We start from the raw sequence: 19,040 nt of genomic DNA on the forward strand, positions 1-19,040 counted from the left end.
GCCAACTTTTTCTGACTCTTTACAAAGACTACCTAATTAGGCCTACTCTGTATGCATACACCATAGACTATACTTGTACCTCTACATGGTTCAAAAGCTTAGCTCCTATCGCCATCTAACGGCTATTGACTACACTATAAATAGTTCATTATGTCATTATGTCAAGGTTAGCTTTCAACATAGACTACCAATGTTTGAATAAAATAACACAAAGAGACCCGTATCCGTTGCCTCATATCGATGATATGTTGCGCAATTTAAAAAATGCGAAATATATCACTGCGCTCGAATTACGATCCGGGTATTGGCACATAGAGATACACCGCGATAGCACAAGCAAAACTGCTTTAGTGACTGATTCAGGCAAATACCAGTTTGATGTCATGAGTTTTGGTTTAAGTCAGGCTCCGTCAACTTTTCAGCGCTTAGTTGACGAGTTAATTCGCGACGGAGCCTACTTCGACATTTGCGTCTATCTGCATGACATCATGATCGTCTCCAAAACCTGGGAGTCGCATTTAGTAATTACAATATGCCCTTTCACCATTAAAAACCGCCGGGTTAACCCTGAAGGCGGAGAAATGTCACTTTTGTGCAACATATCGTGAATGAGACCGGTGTTCACATAGATCGCTCTAAGTTTAAGGCGATCTCTGAATTTCCCATCCCACGTAACCTGAAGGAGGTACAGCGATTTTGTTGGGTTAACTTTACCTTAATAATAGATTAAAAGAGCGTTACCTTATAGATATATCACTAAAGGATGAGACATACTAGTGTATGTATATAGTCTGTGTAATGTACAGGTAATTGGTTTTGCTATGAAATGATCTGGCAACACTGTAGATCTGGCAACCCGACCCTCCCCCTCACATCACTCCCTCAGCTGGTTTTGTAGTATGCGCTTAGTAATGTTCACTTGTAAATAATGTATAATAACGTAACCAAGTTTGATTAAATTAACCATGCACTTTATTGAGTATGTTTTCATTCGATACACCACATTATCAATGGTAGCAGAGCGTGGTTCGGAATGATTTAATTTAAAAGACAAGAAAAGAACATATATCGGCGTGGAACGGGAGTCGCCAAGGCCCGAATAGCGGTTACGTGTTTATCGGCAAAAACAAAATGGCGGAAGGTGGTTCGTCACCGTTAATGCAAATCAGTAAGCTGAATTCAATGAATTACAAAACATGGAAGTGGGAAATACAAATGTTATTAAGACATAATAGGCTATTGAAGATAGTGTTGGGAACGGAAGCAGCTCCTGCCTCTACAGCGTCGCAGGAAGAAAGAGACAAATATGAAACTAGACAAGAAAAAGCCTATGCTATGGTAGCGCCAAAGTATTTCGGAGGACCTTCGAAGTTTAATTGAAGAATGCATGACTGTTGTGGACATCTGGAAGGCATTGGCAGGTGTGTTTGAACCAAAGTCGAGGGCCAGAATAGCCATGCTCAGAAAAGAATTCTATGCAACGTCTTACGAACCTGGAGAGTGTATGGCCGCATACATAGGTCGCGTTTATGATATAAAGAATCAGCTATTGAACGCAGGCAAGGCGATAGATGATGATGAGGTATCATATCAACTGATAGGGTCGTTACCTGAAGATTATAGTTCTCTGGAGTTGCAAATATATCAATATAAGGATACTGATTTTGTAACGGAAAAAAAAAGAAGGCGATCTTGGCAGAGTATGGGAGGCGCATAGCTAACGATCAGAATCAGTTTAGTAGTCGATCAAATGCCCTATTAGCAAAACAACCGAAAAGTCCCCCAAATTGTAAAGGCAAGAAAAAGAAAGAAGATAAAAAGGCCCTAAAAGGGAATTGTTACAATTGCGACAAGTACGACCATTACGCTTCCGAATGTAAACAGAAACCCAAGGAGACACCGGGTAAGGAAGCCAAGAAGGTTAGGAACAGGGAAGGGATGTTTTCTTCCGCCTTCAGTTCCACAAACGATAACAAAAAGGAATGGATCATGGACACCGGTGCGACACACCATTTCTGCAATAGGCGGGATTGGTTCTACGAATACACTCCTTGTGAAGAATCTCAGGTTTCAGTCGGGGAAGGTGTAACAAGAGCCGAAGGGAGAGGGTCCATATGGCTCGAAGTCAAATATAGCGATGAGAGTAACTACATCAATTTGAAAAATGTAATATACACCCCTAGTATGAGGAAAAATCTTATATCAGGTCGTTGTATGGACACTGCCGGCTGGAAAGGGGTTTTTGAAAAGTCTAAACTGACTGGCTACTTTTCTTGGGGTGATGTTGCCTTTGAAGCGAAGTTACAAGATAATTGTTATGTATTAACAACCCAAGCCTTAATTGATGGTCCTCCAGATGTAAATCAAGCGGCATGTGCCTTATCACTCTCCAACATAGATCTTTGGCATAAGCGATTAGGTCACGCACAGTATGTTAGATGGCATTGGCTCACTACAGGGGGAGCTGACGACCTGTATCCCATGTAGAACAGGTAAAAGCGTCAAACAGCCACACAAGAGTATTGAAGGTATTCGAAGTCGTGAAGTCCTAGAACTAATACATGCCGATGTCTGGGGACCATGTTCTGTTGAATCATTGAGTGGAGCAAGGTATTATTTATCATTAATCGACGATTATAGTCCAAGAAGAGTGAGGTATTAGACTATATCATTGAGTTTCGAACAAGAGTTGAAAAGCAAATGGGGAAATCAATTAAAACCATCCGTACCGATAATGGCATGGAATTTTGTGCCAATTATGTCGAGAGGTTTTGTTGTCAAGAGGGCATCAGGCATGAAAAAACTAACGTGTACTCGCCTCAAATGAACGGCTTTGCCGAAAGGATTAACCGCACGCTCATGGATATAGTACAAGCTATACTGAAGGATGCAGAACTGCCAACAACACTTTGGGCTGAGATCGTAACGGCAGCTGCGTACTTCAAGAATCGACTCCAACATAGCAGATTGGGGGAGAGGACTCTGTTAGAATGTTGGTGGAATCGCAAACCAAGCGCAAGACATTTGAAGAGGCTTGGTAGCTTAGCATTTGTCCACATACCAAAAAGGAAAAACAAGTTACAACAGCTAGCCAAGTTGGGCGTGTTAGTCGGGTATGCCTTTCACACAAAAGGATATCGAGTATGGTTTCCTAGAGACAAACGAGTAATGGAGACTAAACACGTTACGTTTGATGAAAATCTTTTAGACATGAACAATGTGGAAGTAATCACTACAGATTAAAAACTCAATTGGCCAATAGAGATGCTAGAAGAACTTGGCGATGGCTCGATAAGAGCGGACCATAATCTACTATTACCAGCCGAGGATGTCAATACCCCTACTGCTGAAGAAAGCGAGGATAAATCATTGGCATCGGAAGGGGCCAGTGGTCAACTACATGGACCAGAAAAGACTCCAAAAGGACTGCCGGAGGGTTGGAGCCTCGAAGTAACAACAAGACAAGCTGGAGCAACAGCTGGTATGATCGCAATCCAGAAGGCAAGCGTCTACGCTCTAAAAATGAAGTTACGAATTACCTGAGGGCGAAGAATCTATCACACGATATCACTTTATTCGATTTTTCTAAGAAGATACTGGAGTCGTTATTGGCGGGTAACCCTCAGACAATAGATGAGTCCTTTGGAGCACATTGCGCGGAAGTGATTATACCGAACACTTACGATGAAGCAATGTCATAAAAAAAAAGAGCTATGGCAAAAAGCAATGTCCATCAGCCTAGGCCTAAGCAAATGGTAAGGTTTTTTACCATTGACAGCTTGACATTCCTATATCCTATGAGACCAGAACAATCTCTGTTTACACATTCTTATTTACCTATTATTATTTTAATGTTCCTACTTATTACTTATTGGCATAGGCTTAAATTGAACTGAGCTTAGTTAACTAAACTTTAGCAGTCGACGTTAGTGACGTCATGGACGGCTTGTTTTGGGTAGACGTCACTTAGAGCACGTCTCTCATTACGTCGTTAAATTATCTTTTTTACACCTTTTGGCTGTATGCCCATTGTGGCAGTATATAAAGGGAGGTTAGCTAGGATTTAGGGAGATTGATAGTGATGATGCTGTTGCAGTAGGTTGATTAGGTAGTTCTTAGGAGATATTATTATTTAGTTGCAAATATCAGTGTATTTTGTAATGTTAGGTTCAATTACTATATGTAGAAAGAGTTAGTGTATTTTTAACTTGTCATAACCTCGCCATTCTTCACTCTTACGGAGGAAGTCAGTAATTATTACTTTATAGTAGTGCTATGCTATGTCGGCTGCACATTGGTATCTACGGGTATGATGTTTTGTGTTCTTTTACTCTTTCATGTTAAACTAGTATTGTACTTAATTGAAATGTTACTTTTTGATTATTGTTATTGCTACCACTACCTAAATCACCTCAAATAAATAATGATTGGAACTTCTTTGGTGCTTTCGTAAATTGTAATGCTCTCTCACTCTCACGCACTAACGTGGTTAGGGAACAATCGAACTAGGTTGTAACTGGGGAAAATATCGGTTACAACGTTACTGGATCGAGAAACTGTAATCAAACCAGACCAGGCTAAAATCGTCGGATGTCGCTGGGTATATGCGCTGAAGAGAGACAATGACCATAAGATACAATGGTATAAAGCAAGTTTGGTAGCCCAGGGGTTCAATCAAGTCCCAGGGCGAGATTACGATGATTCATTTGCTCCTGTAGTGAACTTCAGTTTGATCCGGTTCTTCATAGCTGTGTTCGTAATTCATCAGGGATGGGTTCACGCTCACCTCTACGTATTTATATGGAGCACTTGACATATAGACCATGGTCTATATGAATCAGATACCTGGTTTTGAATCGGGAGATCCCGAGATACTCTGCTTAAAACTCAAGAAATCTCTATATGGCTTACCACAGAGTAGGAGACAATGGTATCAGGAATTGGATCGAACGTTCACGAATCTGGGTTTTGAAAAAGTATTGGGCACCAATTGTGTTTATGTGGTTCGAGGAAAAGCCATTATATTAATCTATGTAGACGACATACCAATTATAGCCAGGAATAATGATGTATTGGAAACAATTAAAAAGGAAATAGCCAAGAAATATGAAATAAAATGCCTTGGGCCAATTCGGAAGCTATTAGGAGTTAACTTTGACACCCAGGAAGATGGCAGTATGAAGCTACATCAAATCGACTATATCAGGGAAGACGCAACAAGATTCAGCATACAACTAGATGAACCGGTCAGTCTTCCGATGAGCCCTGCAACAATACTAAGTAGACGGGTTTCTACAGAGGCGCCGGAAGTTAACATTAAGGAATACCAAGCGTTGATTGGATGCCTTCTATTTGTGGCACAGAAGACTAGACCTGACATTATGTACACAGTGATCGCATTATCGCAGTATAACACAAATCCAGGACTCATACACTGGAATTTATTGCGACAACTTACACGATATGTGATGACAACAATCAACTATGGACTGACTTATCGACAGCAACAAGAAACTACCCTCACGATGTATTCAGATAGCGATTAGGGTGGAGATCGTGACACGAGGAGATCCACCAGTGGCTATATCTTCTTCGTTGGAACCTGTCCAGTATCATGGAGATCCTTAAAACAAAAGTCAGTATCAACATGTACCATGGAAGCGGAATACGTGGCGATGTCGGAAGCGGTTAAAGAACTGTTGTGGGTCATACAGATAGTGAATGGACTCAAAGACTTTAAACTAGATATAGTCAAACCAATAGTATATTGCGATAATCAATCAGCTATAGATTACAGTCGTAATAACGTAGAGAACCATAGGTCTAAACACATAGACATACGTTTCCATTTTGTACGGGAAAAATTAGAGGAAGGTATGTTTGAATTGAAATATATACAAACGAAAAGAAATATCGCTGATATATTCACAAAAGTGTTATATAAATATAACTTCTATGAGTGTATTGCTAGGATACCATTAACAGATTAATAGCTTGTAAATATACCACTCTAAGATTTATAATATATAAGTATATAATTCTATGTATATAATTTTGAATATGGAAAAGTTGGGCGAGTATTGTTGGGTTAACTTTACCTTAATAATAGATTAAAAGAGCGTTACCTTATAGATATATCGCTAAAGGATGAGACATACTAGTGTATGTATATAGTCTGTGTAATGTACAGGTAATTGGTTTTGCTATGAAATGATCTGGCAACCCGACCGAATGTTTTTGTTTTACCATTGTTGAATAAAATTACATTTTACCATACATTGAAAATTATTTTAGAAAATTAATTTAGAGCTGTTTGACTGATTATTTATTAAAAACCTGCCCCTAACCAACAGAAAATAATTTGTGTTGCTTCTTATGAAGGCTTAGCCAAAATAGTTTTGCAAATTTAGAAGTTGCTACATCGCTTTAATCTAGTTATTTAATTTGTGTTCATTAAATTGATGATCTAAAGCATTAATTTGTGTTACACGGTTTGTTAAGAGCATACATAATAAAAATATCCCCAAAAGCATAATTTAATTATAGTCAATCTCCCTGAACACTGCAACCCCAACCTCGAAAGTCAGGGATCCCCGACTTTTGTCCCGAACCCGCTGATATAAAATTAAGTCAGGGTTAGTTATTTTTGGGGGTTAAGGTTTTTGTAATTATTAACAGTTGCGTCTCCCAAAAATTAAGATTGGTTCCTTCCCTCACTTTTTTCGTGGGTCATGGAATTAGTTGAATGACCTTTGAAATGTGTTGCTCACAGTCTCTGACGTGGTTCTCGTTTTTGTTTTAGTTTTAGTTTTAGAGAGTTGTGGTCTCGGCTGCATAGTGTAATGGTATTCTTATATAAGTAACTACTAGCTACTTACTTGGAGCCTTTAATAAAAACCTTTAGCTTTTATTTCGAATTCCCAGTTATCTAAAACTGGGGCATTTTCATAATTCTATACAAAGATTCCCATCCCAAACCTCAGCTTTATTTTTCCGGGGTTAGCCCAAACCCAACCTCAACCCTGACTTTATTTTGACCCCTTTCTAACACTAGAACACTGATTTTTAAATAAAATTATGATCAATAAAACTTACTTCTTGAAGAGGTACATGAGCCAATGCTGGTTGATCATTTTCAATTGATGCATTTTTAACAGCAGTCTGAAAATATATTAGTTATTAGATATTGATTAAGATACCATTATTGAATAGCAAGTCACTTTTACAGCTATTTTAGGTGGTTCTAAAATACTCTGGGACAGTGGCTCATCTGAGTCACTACCAGTGGGCATTGTTTGGTTTTCATTTCTAGAACTTGTTTTATTTAGCTGCGTACTTTCTTTTTCATCTGCAGTACTTGAAACTGTAAGCTGTAACTATAGTTTATCATATTACTACAATGATGCAATTATACCAAGAGCTAAAAACCAACTGACTTCTTGAAGTGATTCAACTTCCGCTGGTTTTCCACATTCATTTGATGTCTTGGAAAGCTAAATTAATGCTAATATGAATGTTGTGAAAACAATATAAATAGTACTCCCAAAACACATACGTTAACATTTGATGGTAAGCTTGGTATGGATAAATCAGGCGTCTCTTCTTCTGAAGTTTCATCATCATCATCTTTGTTTTTGAAAAATTTGAAATGAGATTTGACATTACCAAACCAAAGTATGTCATTATTTTCCAAATTGTAGCACACATTTGATTTAAGAACAACCTAAAATTATAAATTTTTGTCAAGTTGGTTAAAAAAGTGAGCAACGAGAGTACAGCAAAGGGATTCAAAGAAAATATATTCCATAAAACATTTCCATTTTTAATTTTTATTTGGGGTCAATTTAGTTACACTATGCTATTCATATCTGGCTTCCCTTACCAAAAAATAAGTTGGATTTTAGTTGGTATTTAGTTTGTATACACATTTTAGTTGACGTTAAGTTGGTTTTAAGTAGGCTCAAGTGGTCAGAATACTTCAATACACTAGTTAAAGGGGTTATAAGTTGATATTAAGTTGATGGGAAAATACTTTTTTCTTTAAGTTGGTTTTTAGTGGTCAGAAAATTACATATTTGTAAGTTGGTTTTAAGTAGGTTTTGAGTTGGTAATTAATTGGTTTTAAGTTGGTATTTGGAACAAATACCAACTTAAAGTATTTCCTAGACCACTTATTTTTTGGTAAGGGATTGTGGGTGTGGCTTGTGTTCATTGCCATGGTAATTCGTATACAGGGTGTTAACTAAAAAAGGATACAGAGCCAATTACTCAAAATGTGTTTTATGTAAGAATTTGAAATTTGCAGGTTACATAGAGGGAGCAGGGGGACAAATGACAATGAAAATTTCAATGACTTTGAACCAGGCCTTCAAGGTCATTTAAATTTTATCTCAAGACGTTGGGATTAGAAGAATGGTTCCAATTAGAAATGTGTACTACGTTTAATTTTAGGTCTAAACAGCTTTGATCCGATCTAAGTTGAAAAATCGGAAGCCGAGAAATGTTAGACCAAAAACCATAAGGTCGTGTGTGGTATTCTAATCAAGACACGACATTTAAGGGCTTATAAATAAATAAAACATTAGTTTAAGGTCATTCAAAATTTATCTCAAAAACCATTAGGATTAGGAGAATGGTTCCAATTAGAAAAATGCCCGCCAAGGTTTTGTTTGTTCCAAATACCAACTTAAAGTATTTCCTAGACCACTTATTTTTTGGTAAGGGATAATTGAAATAAATAAGCATAAGAATTATTTTAAATAATTTAAATAAATTAATAATGAAAAAAATGAAGATAAGCTATCAAATAATAATGAACATAACTGTCATAACAATGATAATGTAATATTTCAAGCTCCCTTAAATTTGAAACTTATTTTATGAAGTGTTCAAAAATACCTCCATTGGCTACTACCCATGCTTGCGCTCGTGTATTAATTAGTTGCTTATTTATTTCAATTACTTTAGTTTCTTTTGTGTTTAAAACGTTTTAACTAAAAACAGTTAATAATAATACTTAATTGGTACGTCTTAAATCAATTAATTAACGTTTATTTTGGAGTTTTATTGGTTTATTTACCTCGGGTAAATGGTAATTTGACTTAAAAAACCTTGGCGGGCATTTTTCTAATTGGAACCATTCTTCTAATCCTAACGGTTCTAGAGATAAAATTTGAATGAAGAAGACCTGGTTTAAGGTCATTGAAATTTTCAATGACATTTGTCCCCCTGCACCATCTATGTAACCTGCAAATTTAAAATTCTTACATAAAACACATTGAGTAATTGGCTCTGTATCGTTTTTTAGTTAACACCCTGTAGGTCCGTCATCAGATTATTTTGCAGGGCTTAGCTACGGTGTTACGAATAGTAAATTCCTGCATATATTTAGACCACAGCCTATAAAGCGATGATCAAATCCTGAATCTGAAGAAGTCTTACAGGCCATTAAAGAAAAATTTAATGTTTTAATAATAGCACATTTTGATAGTAATGAAAATTATTCCAAGTAACAATTTTAGTAAATTATATTGACTGAAAATTCTCACAGGTTGCAAACCCTAAAAATAACTTAATTTTTATTCAGTGGTCAATTACAATTAAGGTGGTATGTCATAACTAATATTAAATTTAGAACTTAACAAGGAGCAAATAAAATTAACCTTAATAGTCCCTTCCAGCCCTACAGCTATACATTATGGCTACAGTACTTTTAATTTAAACACAGGATAGGCTTGCATAAATACACTAAAGCAAATTCTAATTTTTACAAGGCACTTACTTTTCCTTTTCTAGTTTTATTAACACTTCCCAAATCAAAGATGAAACCACTTGTGCCACTCTCAATTTGTATGACTGCGTGACGTTTCGATAATGCCTACAAAACAAAAAATAATTACCGTCATATAAGCCAGTCTAATGTGTCAGATATTCATCAAAATCTCCTGCACTCTACGGATAAAATGATTTTAAAATTTTTGAAATTAACTTGAAACTGCCAAAATCTGTTTCATAATCTGGATATCAGCATACAAAAACTAGAAATCAACACGAAAATCATTTCCTAAAATTTTAAAATCAGTTTATGGATTCTAAAATTACTTTTAGATAAAAAATCCCATGTAGGAAAAATTAGCTCAAGCAAGTCAATTTTACAAAATTTTACACTTGAAATTTGTCGAAGTAGGACTTTCTTTATCAGCTTTTGATGCAACATAAATGTGGACAAGTTATGTGGAATGCTTACATTGTTTAAGGTTTGCCCATGAATTTATTTACCACCAGCATATGCGCATAAAGCTAGACTAAAAATCAGATGTAATTAATTAATAAGGCTACCTAGTTAGCATTATTTATTTTACCATTGTTAATTGTTTTTCAAATATTTTCCTACATTCGAGAGACATTACGCTATTATTCCTACTTTCACATCTAGGCTAATACCACTCTAACCCCAAATTATCTCGCGACTTTTATTGCTTTTTTAATTTAGGTGGCCTGGTTACAATGCGTAGGAGGGTGGTGGTTAGCCCTTCATGACATGAGGGCTAACAGCTCGCTACACTAACTATTACCGTTAAATCCCTCAAGTTTTATGGAAAAGGGAAACCGAAGAAATAGTGGTAAAACCCCTCTAACCAGTAGGGAGAGAACTAGCAAACTCAACGCAGAAAAAGTGGGTGCGAGTTTTCAGCCAGTGCCAAAGCTAGTTCAAATTTGAAAAAATTTTCAATCAAAACTATGTTTGCAACAAATATGTTAATTCAATTAAGTCTTACCTTTTTCTCTATGCACACATTACTTTCCTTTACTCGTCCAATAATATTAACGCCTGAAAGATCAATAAAACTTTAACACAGATAAATATCAATTAAAAACAGTGATTTATGCTCAGTGATACAAAACTCTACCATTGAAAACTCCATTATCCCAACTTTACCAAGCGGATAGGAACCGACTGTATTCATACTAACAAAGTAATTATATTGGTTTATGTTGACGATTTAATGGTTCTAGCCAAAAACTGACAGCATTCGAAGTGGAATTTATGAACTATTAATTACAAAATATGATATAAAGAATCTGGGACCAATATCGAAATTATTGGGTGTCGGATTTACAGTGTTCCGGGGTGGTAAATACCACCTGACATTTATTGTGGCAAATAGTGGCAAAAAGTGTCATGGTAAATAATGATTTTTAGTGACAAATTGACATATAGTCGCAAATATTAGAAAAAGTAAAAATACTAATAGATTTTTCGTATGAAATACCATTGGGCTATTTTTTATATTTTTCACATAAATATATAAAATGTTTGGCTATTTTGAAACATTTGTAAAGCACAATGAAGTATTTTTATTTTATTCATTGCTAAACGTTATAGCAAATAAAGTGTTCTAAGAGTATCCCTTACCAAAAAATAAGTGGTCTAAGAACTATTTAAGTTGGTTTTAGGTTTGTATTTGAGACAAATACCAACTAAAAACCTACTTAAAAACAACCTAACACCAACTTAAAACCAACTAAAACCTTACTTAAAATGTTACTTAATAAAGACCACTTAAAACTTACTTAAAATGTTACTTAATAAAGACCACTTATAACCAACTTAAAAAATTGTAATTTTCTGACCACTAAAAACCAACTAAATACCAACTTAAAGAAAAAGGCATTTTCCCAAAAACTTAAAACCAACTTAACTAGTTTACTGAAATATGCTGACCACTAAAAACCAACTTATTTTTTGGTAAGGGATACAAAATTATTTTTTCCCCTTTTTGTCATTATATGCCATTATTTGTCACTATATGCCATTATTGGTCAAATTTGTAATTACTTAAGGTGGTGCTTTGGGTATTAGCCTAGCTGATTATTTTTATTATTAAATCACATACTTCTGTTATTTACCTGAACAAGCCCAAGGATAAAAGCCCGGGTTGCTATTGTACTGCATTAGTGCAACTATACACTGAATAAAATGTCTGACGTGTTCTTTGCGTGTTGAACAGCAGTGAACCAATCAATTCTTTTTACTGAATGTTTCTGGTTCCTCTTCAAACTGTCCTCTGAAAACTGAAATCCGCAGTGTTCCTAAAATGTCACTTTTTTCGAATATAGGCCATGTCACTGGTAAATAGTGACAATTGTCACTATTTACTATTTTAATAATAAAAATAATCAGCTAGGCTAATACCCAAAACACCACCTTAGGCTTAAGTCATCAAGCTACTTTTAAAGCCATTAATTTAGGTGGCCAAGTTACAATGCGTAGGAGGGTGGTGGCAAGCCCTGCATGCAACACGAGCCAACAACTCCATACACTAACATGTTAACTCTGACTGGTCTATTAACAGGAACAGACTAATGAGATCTCTGTATACAGCGATAGCGATTGGGCCAGAGACAGAGATACACATCCGTCTACAGGTGAATATGTTGTGTACTACATCTCCTGTTCGATTTCATAGCGTTCGAAGAAGCAAAAGATGGTATCATTATCGACTACGGAAGCCTAATACATAGCTATTGCACAAGCAGTTCCAGAACTGTTATGGCTTATACCAATTATCAGAGAACTTCGTGTATTTCCTGTGACCATTGATACCAGTGACGAATACAGAATAAACTCAAGGGGGGGGGGGGGCGCTAATAGACATCTTGAGCTATGGGTGTAATATCAAATTGTCAAGTCACATCCAAAGCTTAAGCGTCAAGGGGGGGCACCCGCTATGTATCCGCCATTGATTGATACTCACACTGTATTTTGTTATAATCATATAGAAAACCAGAGGTCAAAACATGTATACAAAAAATATTTTTCATACTAAAAGAGTTGTATAATGGTATATAGGTTCAACCAACACGAAATGTTGCTGATGTATTTACAAAATTCTTAGTTAAAACTAGTTTTGCTAATTGTGTGGAATGGTTGAAATTGCAATGATTACTTACATAGTCAAAGAGGGGGAGTTACATAATTTAGTCTTTGATGCTTAGACAACTTACATCCACATCTCTGGCAAACATGTGGTCTAAATATAATATAATGTTGTCTGCTTTTAGTGTGAATGAAATAATCTTCTTGAGAGATTGACTAGTCTTGTTCTCTCACTCTATCATGAAATGTTGTACTAAACACCCTTACCAATTATAAGTTGGATTTTAGTTTGCATTTAGTTGGTATACACATTTTAGTTGATATTAAGTTGGTTTCAAGTAGGCACAAGTTGTCAGCATATTTCAACAAACAAGTTGAAGGGGTAATAAGTTGTTATTAAGTTGGTGGGAAAATACTTTTTTCTTTAAGTTGTTAATTAGTTGGTTTTTAGTAGTCAGAAAATTATATTTTTTAAGTTGGTTTTAAGTGCCGTTATTGAGTATTTTTTAAGTTGGTTTTAAGTCTAGTTGGTGTAAAGTTGTTTTTAAGTAGGTTTTTAGTTAATATTTAGTTGGTATTTGCCTCAAATACAAACTTAAATTAAAACCAACTTTAGGTAGTTTTTAGTTGGTATTCACATTTAAGTTGATATTGGTTGGTTTTAAGTGGTCAGCATATTTCAGTAAACTGGTTAAGTTGGTAATAAGTTGGTTTTAAGTTGGTGGGAAAATGCCTTTTTCTTTAAGTTGGTATTTAGTTGGTTTTTAGTGGTCAGAAAATTACATTTTTTAAGTTGGTTTTAAGTTGGCTTTATGTGGACTTTATTAAGTAAGTTTTAAGTTGGCTTTAAGTGGTCTTTATTAAGTAACATTTTAAGTAAGTTTTTAGTTGGTTTTAAGTTGGTGTTAAGATGTTTTTAAGTAGGTTTTTAGTTGGTATTTGTCTCAAATACAAACTTAAAACCAACTTAAATATTTCTTAGACCACTTATTTTTGGTAAGGGTTACCTTATATAATATATTAATAAATGAGTTCTATAGTTATACAGTCAATCTTTTTATTTATCTCAAATACAACTCAACAAATTAAGGTAAGTGTTAGTTTATTGAACGTTTTGTTAATCTTTTGATACGGAGATAAGGCCATATTTGGAAATGCTTGGCTGTTCCCCTTTAAATTAGTTGGTTTTTAGTAGTCAGAAAATTACATTTAATTTTTAAGTTGGTTTTAAGTAGTCTTTATTAACCAAGTTTCAAGTTGCCTCTAAGTTGGCTTTAAATTGCCTCCATTAAGCAAAATCAGAGTTGGTTCCCTTACCAAAAAATAAGTTGGTTTTTAGTTGGTATTTAGTTGGTATTGACAATTAAGTTGATATTAAGTTGGTTTTAAGTGGTCAGCATATTTCAGTAAACTAGTTAAATTGGTAATAAGTTGGTTTTAAGTTGGTGGGAAAATACCTTTTTCTTTAAGTTGGTATTTAGTTGGTTTTTAGTAGTCAGAAAATTACATTATTTTTTAAGTTGGCTTTAAGTGGTCTTTATTAAGTAACATTTTAAGTAAGTTTTAAGTTGGCTTTAAGTGGTCTTTATTAAGTAACATTTTAAGTAAGTTTTTAGTTGGTTTTAAGTTGTTTTTAAGTAGGTTTTTAGTTGGTATTTGTCTCAAATACAAACTTAAAACCAACTTAAATAGTTCTTAGACCACTTATTTTTTGGTAAAGGTTTTAAATCTACTTCTATGTGGTATTAAGTGGTTTTTAAGTAGGTTTTAAGTTAGTATTCAGTTGGTATTTGTCTCAAACATCAACTAAATACCAACTTAAAACCAAGTTTAAGTAGTTTTTAGACAACTTATTTTTTGGTAAGGGTGGAAAAAGGTTGGGAGTTCAGTTGTTAGACAATTTTAATGCGTCATCATGATGGCATGGGGGAATCAAGTTGGGGGAAAAGGTGAGCAACGAAGAATGGGGTTTAGGCCTCCGTCTATAACTTATGGAATTACCGTACGCCCAGTGATGGGCACCGCTCCTCTAATTGTGAGCGCTTTTGTTATTATGAGTGAAATTGAGCAGCAAAATATTTTTTAAAAGAGCGTGAAATGAAAATTAGAGCGAAAAGAGGGGAGCGCTTATTTACCGCTCAAAAATGTGTGAGCGTGAGCTGATATTAGGCTAGCGAGTGCGAGCGAGTTGAGCGGTTCTTAGACGAAAATGCCCAACATTGCTTAGGCCTAGAGTTGTTGTTGCATAAAAGAATATTCCACAAACCACATAAAAATATGAAAATATTTTGTAAAACAAAACTGCAAAATTATACATAGACACAGGAATATAATATAAAATTTCATACCTTCATAAAGAGGAAAATCAGTTGGTGGTGCGCCTTCATTTTCCACAGTAAGATATCCCAACTAGATATAATCAGTAAGCTTTAAAACCTTATTCACCAAATGGTCATACATCAATAGCAGTATAAAAAATTTCAATTAATTTAGAGCGTTGAAAAGGGGATTTTTGCACATTTACTGCCGTTAACAATTGTTCTATGTTAGTGGTATGATATAAAAATAGGAGCAGAGCTGTTACTGGTTGTTGGCTGTCAATGCGCAAAAAACAATATTGCTGTTATTGATTAAATATTTGTTTAAGAATTTCATTTGCAGTGCTTCAATTCTGTTTGTCTACAATTTTAATAATGATAAAACCAAGGGTCGAACAGTTTTAAACTCATTTCCTTGGCCATAGACTAAGGGAGTTCTTAGACCCTTGTTCAATCGCTTTAGGGACCAGAATAAAACTAAGCCTTGGCTGAAACCAGGGCACATGAAGACCCTCAGCCTCGGTGCCGAGCCAAACATTTTTAAACCCTCGCCTTCGCCGTGACGTAGCTTTTGGACCCTTGTTTGATCCTTGATTTTAACGTATGCACTTTAAATTTCTTTATGAGACTAGAGATTCCATTTTTTTATGCGTAAATTTTAATCAACACACTCCTGCTCTTCTTGAATTTTTGGGGAGTGACAGCTCAATGTTCTTGAATAGAATATACATATGAAGCAACACTGACAGGGTTGTTAATTTTTTTTAAATTGGATTTCTATAGATTTTATAATTTTTTTTAAGTTTTATGCCTGTTTGCTCAACAAATTGATAAAAAAGTTGAATGCAGCGATAATGTACACTAAAGTTTAAATTAATCTTTACTAAATTGAATTATTAGTTAATAATAAAATTTAATTACATTTCCTGTGAATTGAAATTTCTAAATAACCTACTTTCGTACATTTTCACAAATACATTGAATTTAAAGTAGATACTTTTTTTTAAACAACTTGATTTATATTGTGATTTAAATAAAATCAAATTGAATTAAATCAGACAACCCTGACAATGAAAGAGGTAGAGAGGTAGGGTCGGAAAACTCCGGTGTGTCACTTGTCAAATAATCTAGTACAAGTAAAGGAGGTTGAAATTCGCTCAAGTCGCAGCCTTTAAACTCTGATATTCTCACGATTTTTTAACGGGAAAGTTCAGAAGTAAACATTTAGAATGTTTATATTGATTGAACATACGGATTATGGCACCACCTATATTAAATGACAATGCGGTATTGAAATAAAAAGATTGGAATCCCCTTTAGTGTAAAATTTGATTTATTTACAATTTTTATATAAAATTAAACAGCAAATAATGCATCATTGCTTTTGAGTTCAAGGTATTTAAAGCTTTAGAATTAAATTAAAGCAAGTGTTGGCTCGATTAGTACTAGCTTTCTTTTCAACAGGTGTCCCTAGCGTCCAAATCAAAACAATATACTTGAGCTACATTTTGACCCAAAAGTACTCCTACAGTTGATTTGCTTGTTTTTAAATTTTACATTAACTTAAATTATAGTAATTTTTAACAATTATGGGACATATAATTTAGGTTAACTAAGTCAACTAAGTAGACTAATTATAATACTCTACAATGGTTCTCTGAAGACGTTATCGTTTTGCTATTTTGAACTTTAGCTTCCTATTCCATTAATAGATGGCACCACGCTTTCCAGTAAAGTCGTTTTTCCAATGAATCTGATAGATTCATTGCCATCTCTAATAACAAGGGCCTTATCATAATACAGGTGGAAATGATATACATGTGTCGGATTTCTAGCCCGATGCAACACCACCGGAGGTCATCATAATTATGCCCTACGCCACCGTCCACAGCCCGGACAGGTGACAGAACAGCCAAGGCAGCAAGAGAACCCAACTCCCCGGTAAAGCCACCAGTTATTGCACACTGCGACCCCGTAAAGGCCTGGAAACGATAAGAGCCAACAGTTGCTTTACATTTGTAGACATTCTTTGACTGAATACTTTATCCATTTTTATATCATCCCTGGATGACGAAGCAATATTACCATCAATTGAAATTTTCAGTCATACAGTCATTGCACATACAGTAGAAACAAAATACTTACAATTCTCTTCAATGCAGTAAGTTCAGGTTGATTGCTTTCCTCGTCAGAAAAATCCAAATCGATTCTCTGCGTTTGCTCAAAATCCATTTTCTATTATTTACTTCCAAACTATCCTCTTTAGTGAAGCTCACCTGACATTAGAAATATAGTTATGGTACCAGCTACATTAAAAATTCTGTAAGCATTTCACCTAACCTGAACTAGTGATATTTAAAGTGCAATCTGAGGAACACAACTAAGATTTATTATATTACTATAAGCAGGAGCAAAGCAAAGAGTGAAATTATTTTCTACGCCTTTGATTCCGAGTCTGTTATGTCAATAGATTACCATTTTCTAATTTTGGAGATTATTCTATTTCCATTGACCATTACGCAAGCTGCCTACAGTTGACATTTTATGGATTATTTCAGTAGTGGTGCTAGCATAAGTTAAAGCATCAGAGTTATTGGAGATATTAAAACTTTAAAGCTTAATTTTCCCTAACACGGGACAGGGATGACCCAGCATTATTCACTATCATTTTCATTCTGAACTTATACTGGGGCATAAGTTTATCTGCATCCTTTTGTTTTCCACTTGCCTCCTGTGGTGGATAGAGCCCCAAGAAAGAGGGTGGGAAAATACTACTCCCATTATAGCTATTGCTATCTGATAACTTTGGTTCATTCGCTTCTCGCAATTACAATTTTCTGATATTACACCTAAGGTATTTTTATTCGTATTCTTAATCTGAAGAAATACAAATTATCCATTAATTTGTAATGATTTTTGTTTTTTTCATAATTATTTCTGGAGGCATTTAACACATCTGTGGTCCCTTTTTACATTACAGGCAGGTCTACCCTTAGGACTCTTAATGATTTTAAAATAAATCAATTTCCTAATTTCTTTTAAATATATAACTTTAAATACAATTAATGCACCTTTAACAGTCTAAAGTACCCAAGTACCACACTATATTAAGATCAAATTAAAGGTGCATACAAACCACAAGAAAAGTCAGTTTCATCGTAACATCTTAGTAAATGATAACAAACATTGGGCAACCAGAGCTCCTTCTAACAGAGTACCACCCCCATTATATGCTCTTTCAGCTTTGCATTTATAATTTTCATGCTATGAGATTTTACAGTGTATGCCAAGAGCGTAGATTCTTAGGGTTATTCTGAGATTCGATTTTTTGGCATTGTTTGTATTTATTGGAACTTTTGAGCTCTACATCAAAACATTTAATATAGTCAAAGACTACTTCCAACAAGCGAAAATAATGTTCAGCAGATGACTTGAAATCATGCTGGGGATTTTCGTTCGTGGTGGGGGATTAGAAATGACGAAAATTTAATAATCAAATATAGAGGAGATATCACTAGAATGCCTTTAATATGCATACAATATGAGTTCATTGACAATTTAAAGTTCTTACCAAATCGCAGTCCAATCTTTACATTAAAAACACTTTTTTTTTCACAAATAAGAGAGAAGTTTAAAATTTACCTAAAACTAGAACATAAACAATGATCAAGAGAAAGACGAACGAAGCAGACGATGGAAAATATTAGAATCGCGCCAAAACAATGCTGCCACTTTAGACACAAACCGACGAAGAGCCCTGGAAAAACGGAAAATATGGCGAATTACCTAAGACAATTTGAAAACTATATTTACAATAGTTTCAAATCAAAAAATAAGAGCAG

General features: G+C 34.9%; 1 protein-coding gene across 1 annotated transcript in view; it reads right to left on the bottom strand.

Moving 5' to 3' along the window:
• LOC149933636 (uncharacterized) overlaps positions 1–18,868 on the bottom strand; it is a 39,549-nt gene extending 20,681 nt beyond the window's left edge. Inside the window, exons 1-9 of the mRNA XM_090156235.1 lie at positions 18,770–18,868; positions 17,344–17,474; positions 15,229–15,289; positions 10,779–10,831; positions 9,782–9,877; positions 7,556–7,723; positions 7,437–7,493; positions 7,227–7,376; positions 7,096–7,161 (exon numbers count right to left, since the gene is read on the bottom strand). Of these exons, the coding sequence (XP_090012361.1) occupies positions 7,096–7,161; positions 7,227–7,376; positions 7,437–7,493; positions 7,556–7,723; positions 9,782–9,877; positions 10,779–10,831; positions 15,229–15,289; positions 17,344–17,430 (738 nt within the window). The 5' untranslated portion in view covers positions 17,431–17,474; positions 18,770–18,868. The remainder of the gene's footprint in view (positions 1–7,095; positions 7,162–7,226; positions 7,377–7,436; positions 7,494–7,555; positions 7,724–9,781; positions 9,878–10,778; positions 10,832–15,228; positions 15,290–17,343; positions 17,475–18,769) is intronic.
• Between the last annotated feature and the right edge of the window lie 172 nt (positions 18,869–19,040).

Source organism: Leiobunum rupestre, chromosome 8, assembly GCF_980474605.1.
Source record: "Leiobunum rupestre chromosome 8, qqLeiRupe1.1.hap1, whole genome shotgun sequence".
Classification (NCBI taxonomy): Eukaryota; Metazoa; Arthropoda; class Arachnida; order Opiliones; family Sclerosomatidae; genus Leiobunum; species Leiobunum rupestre.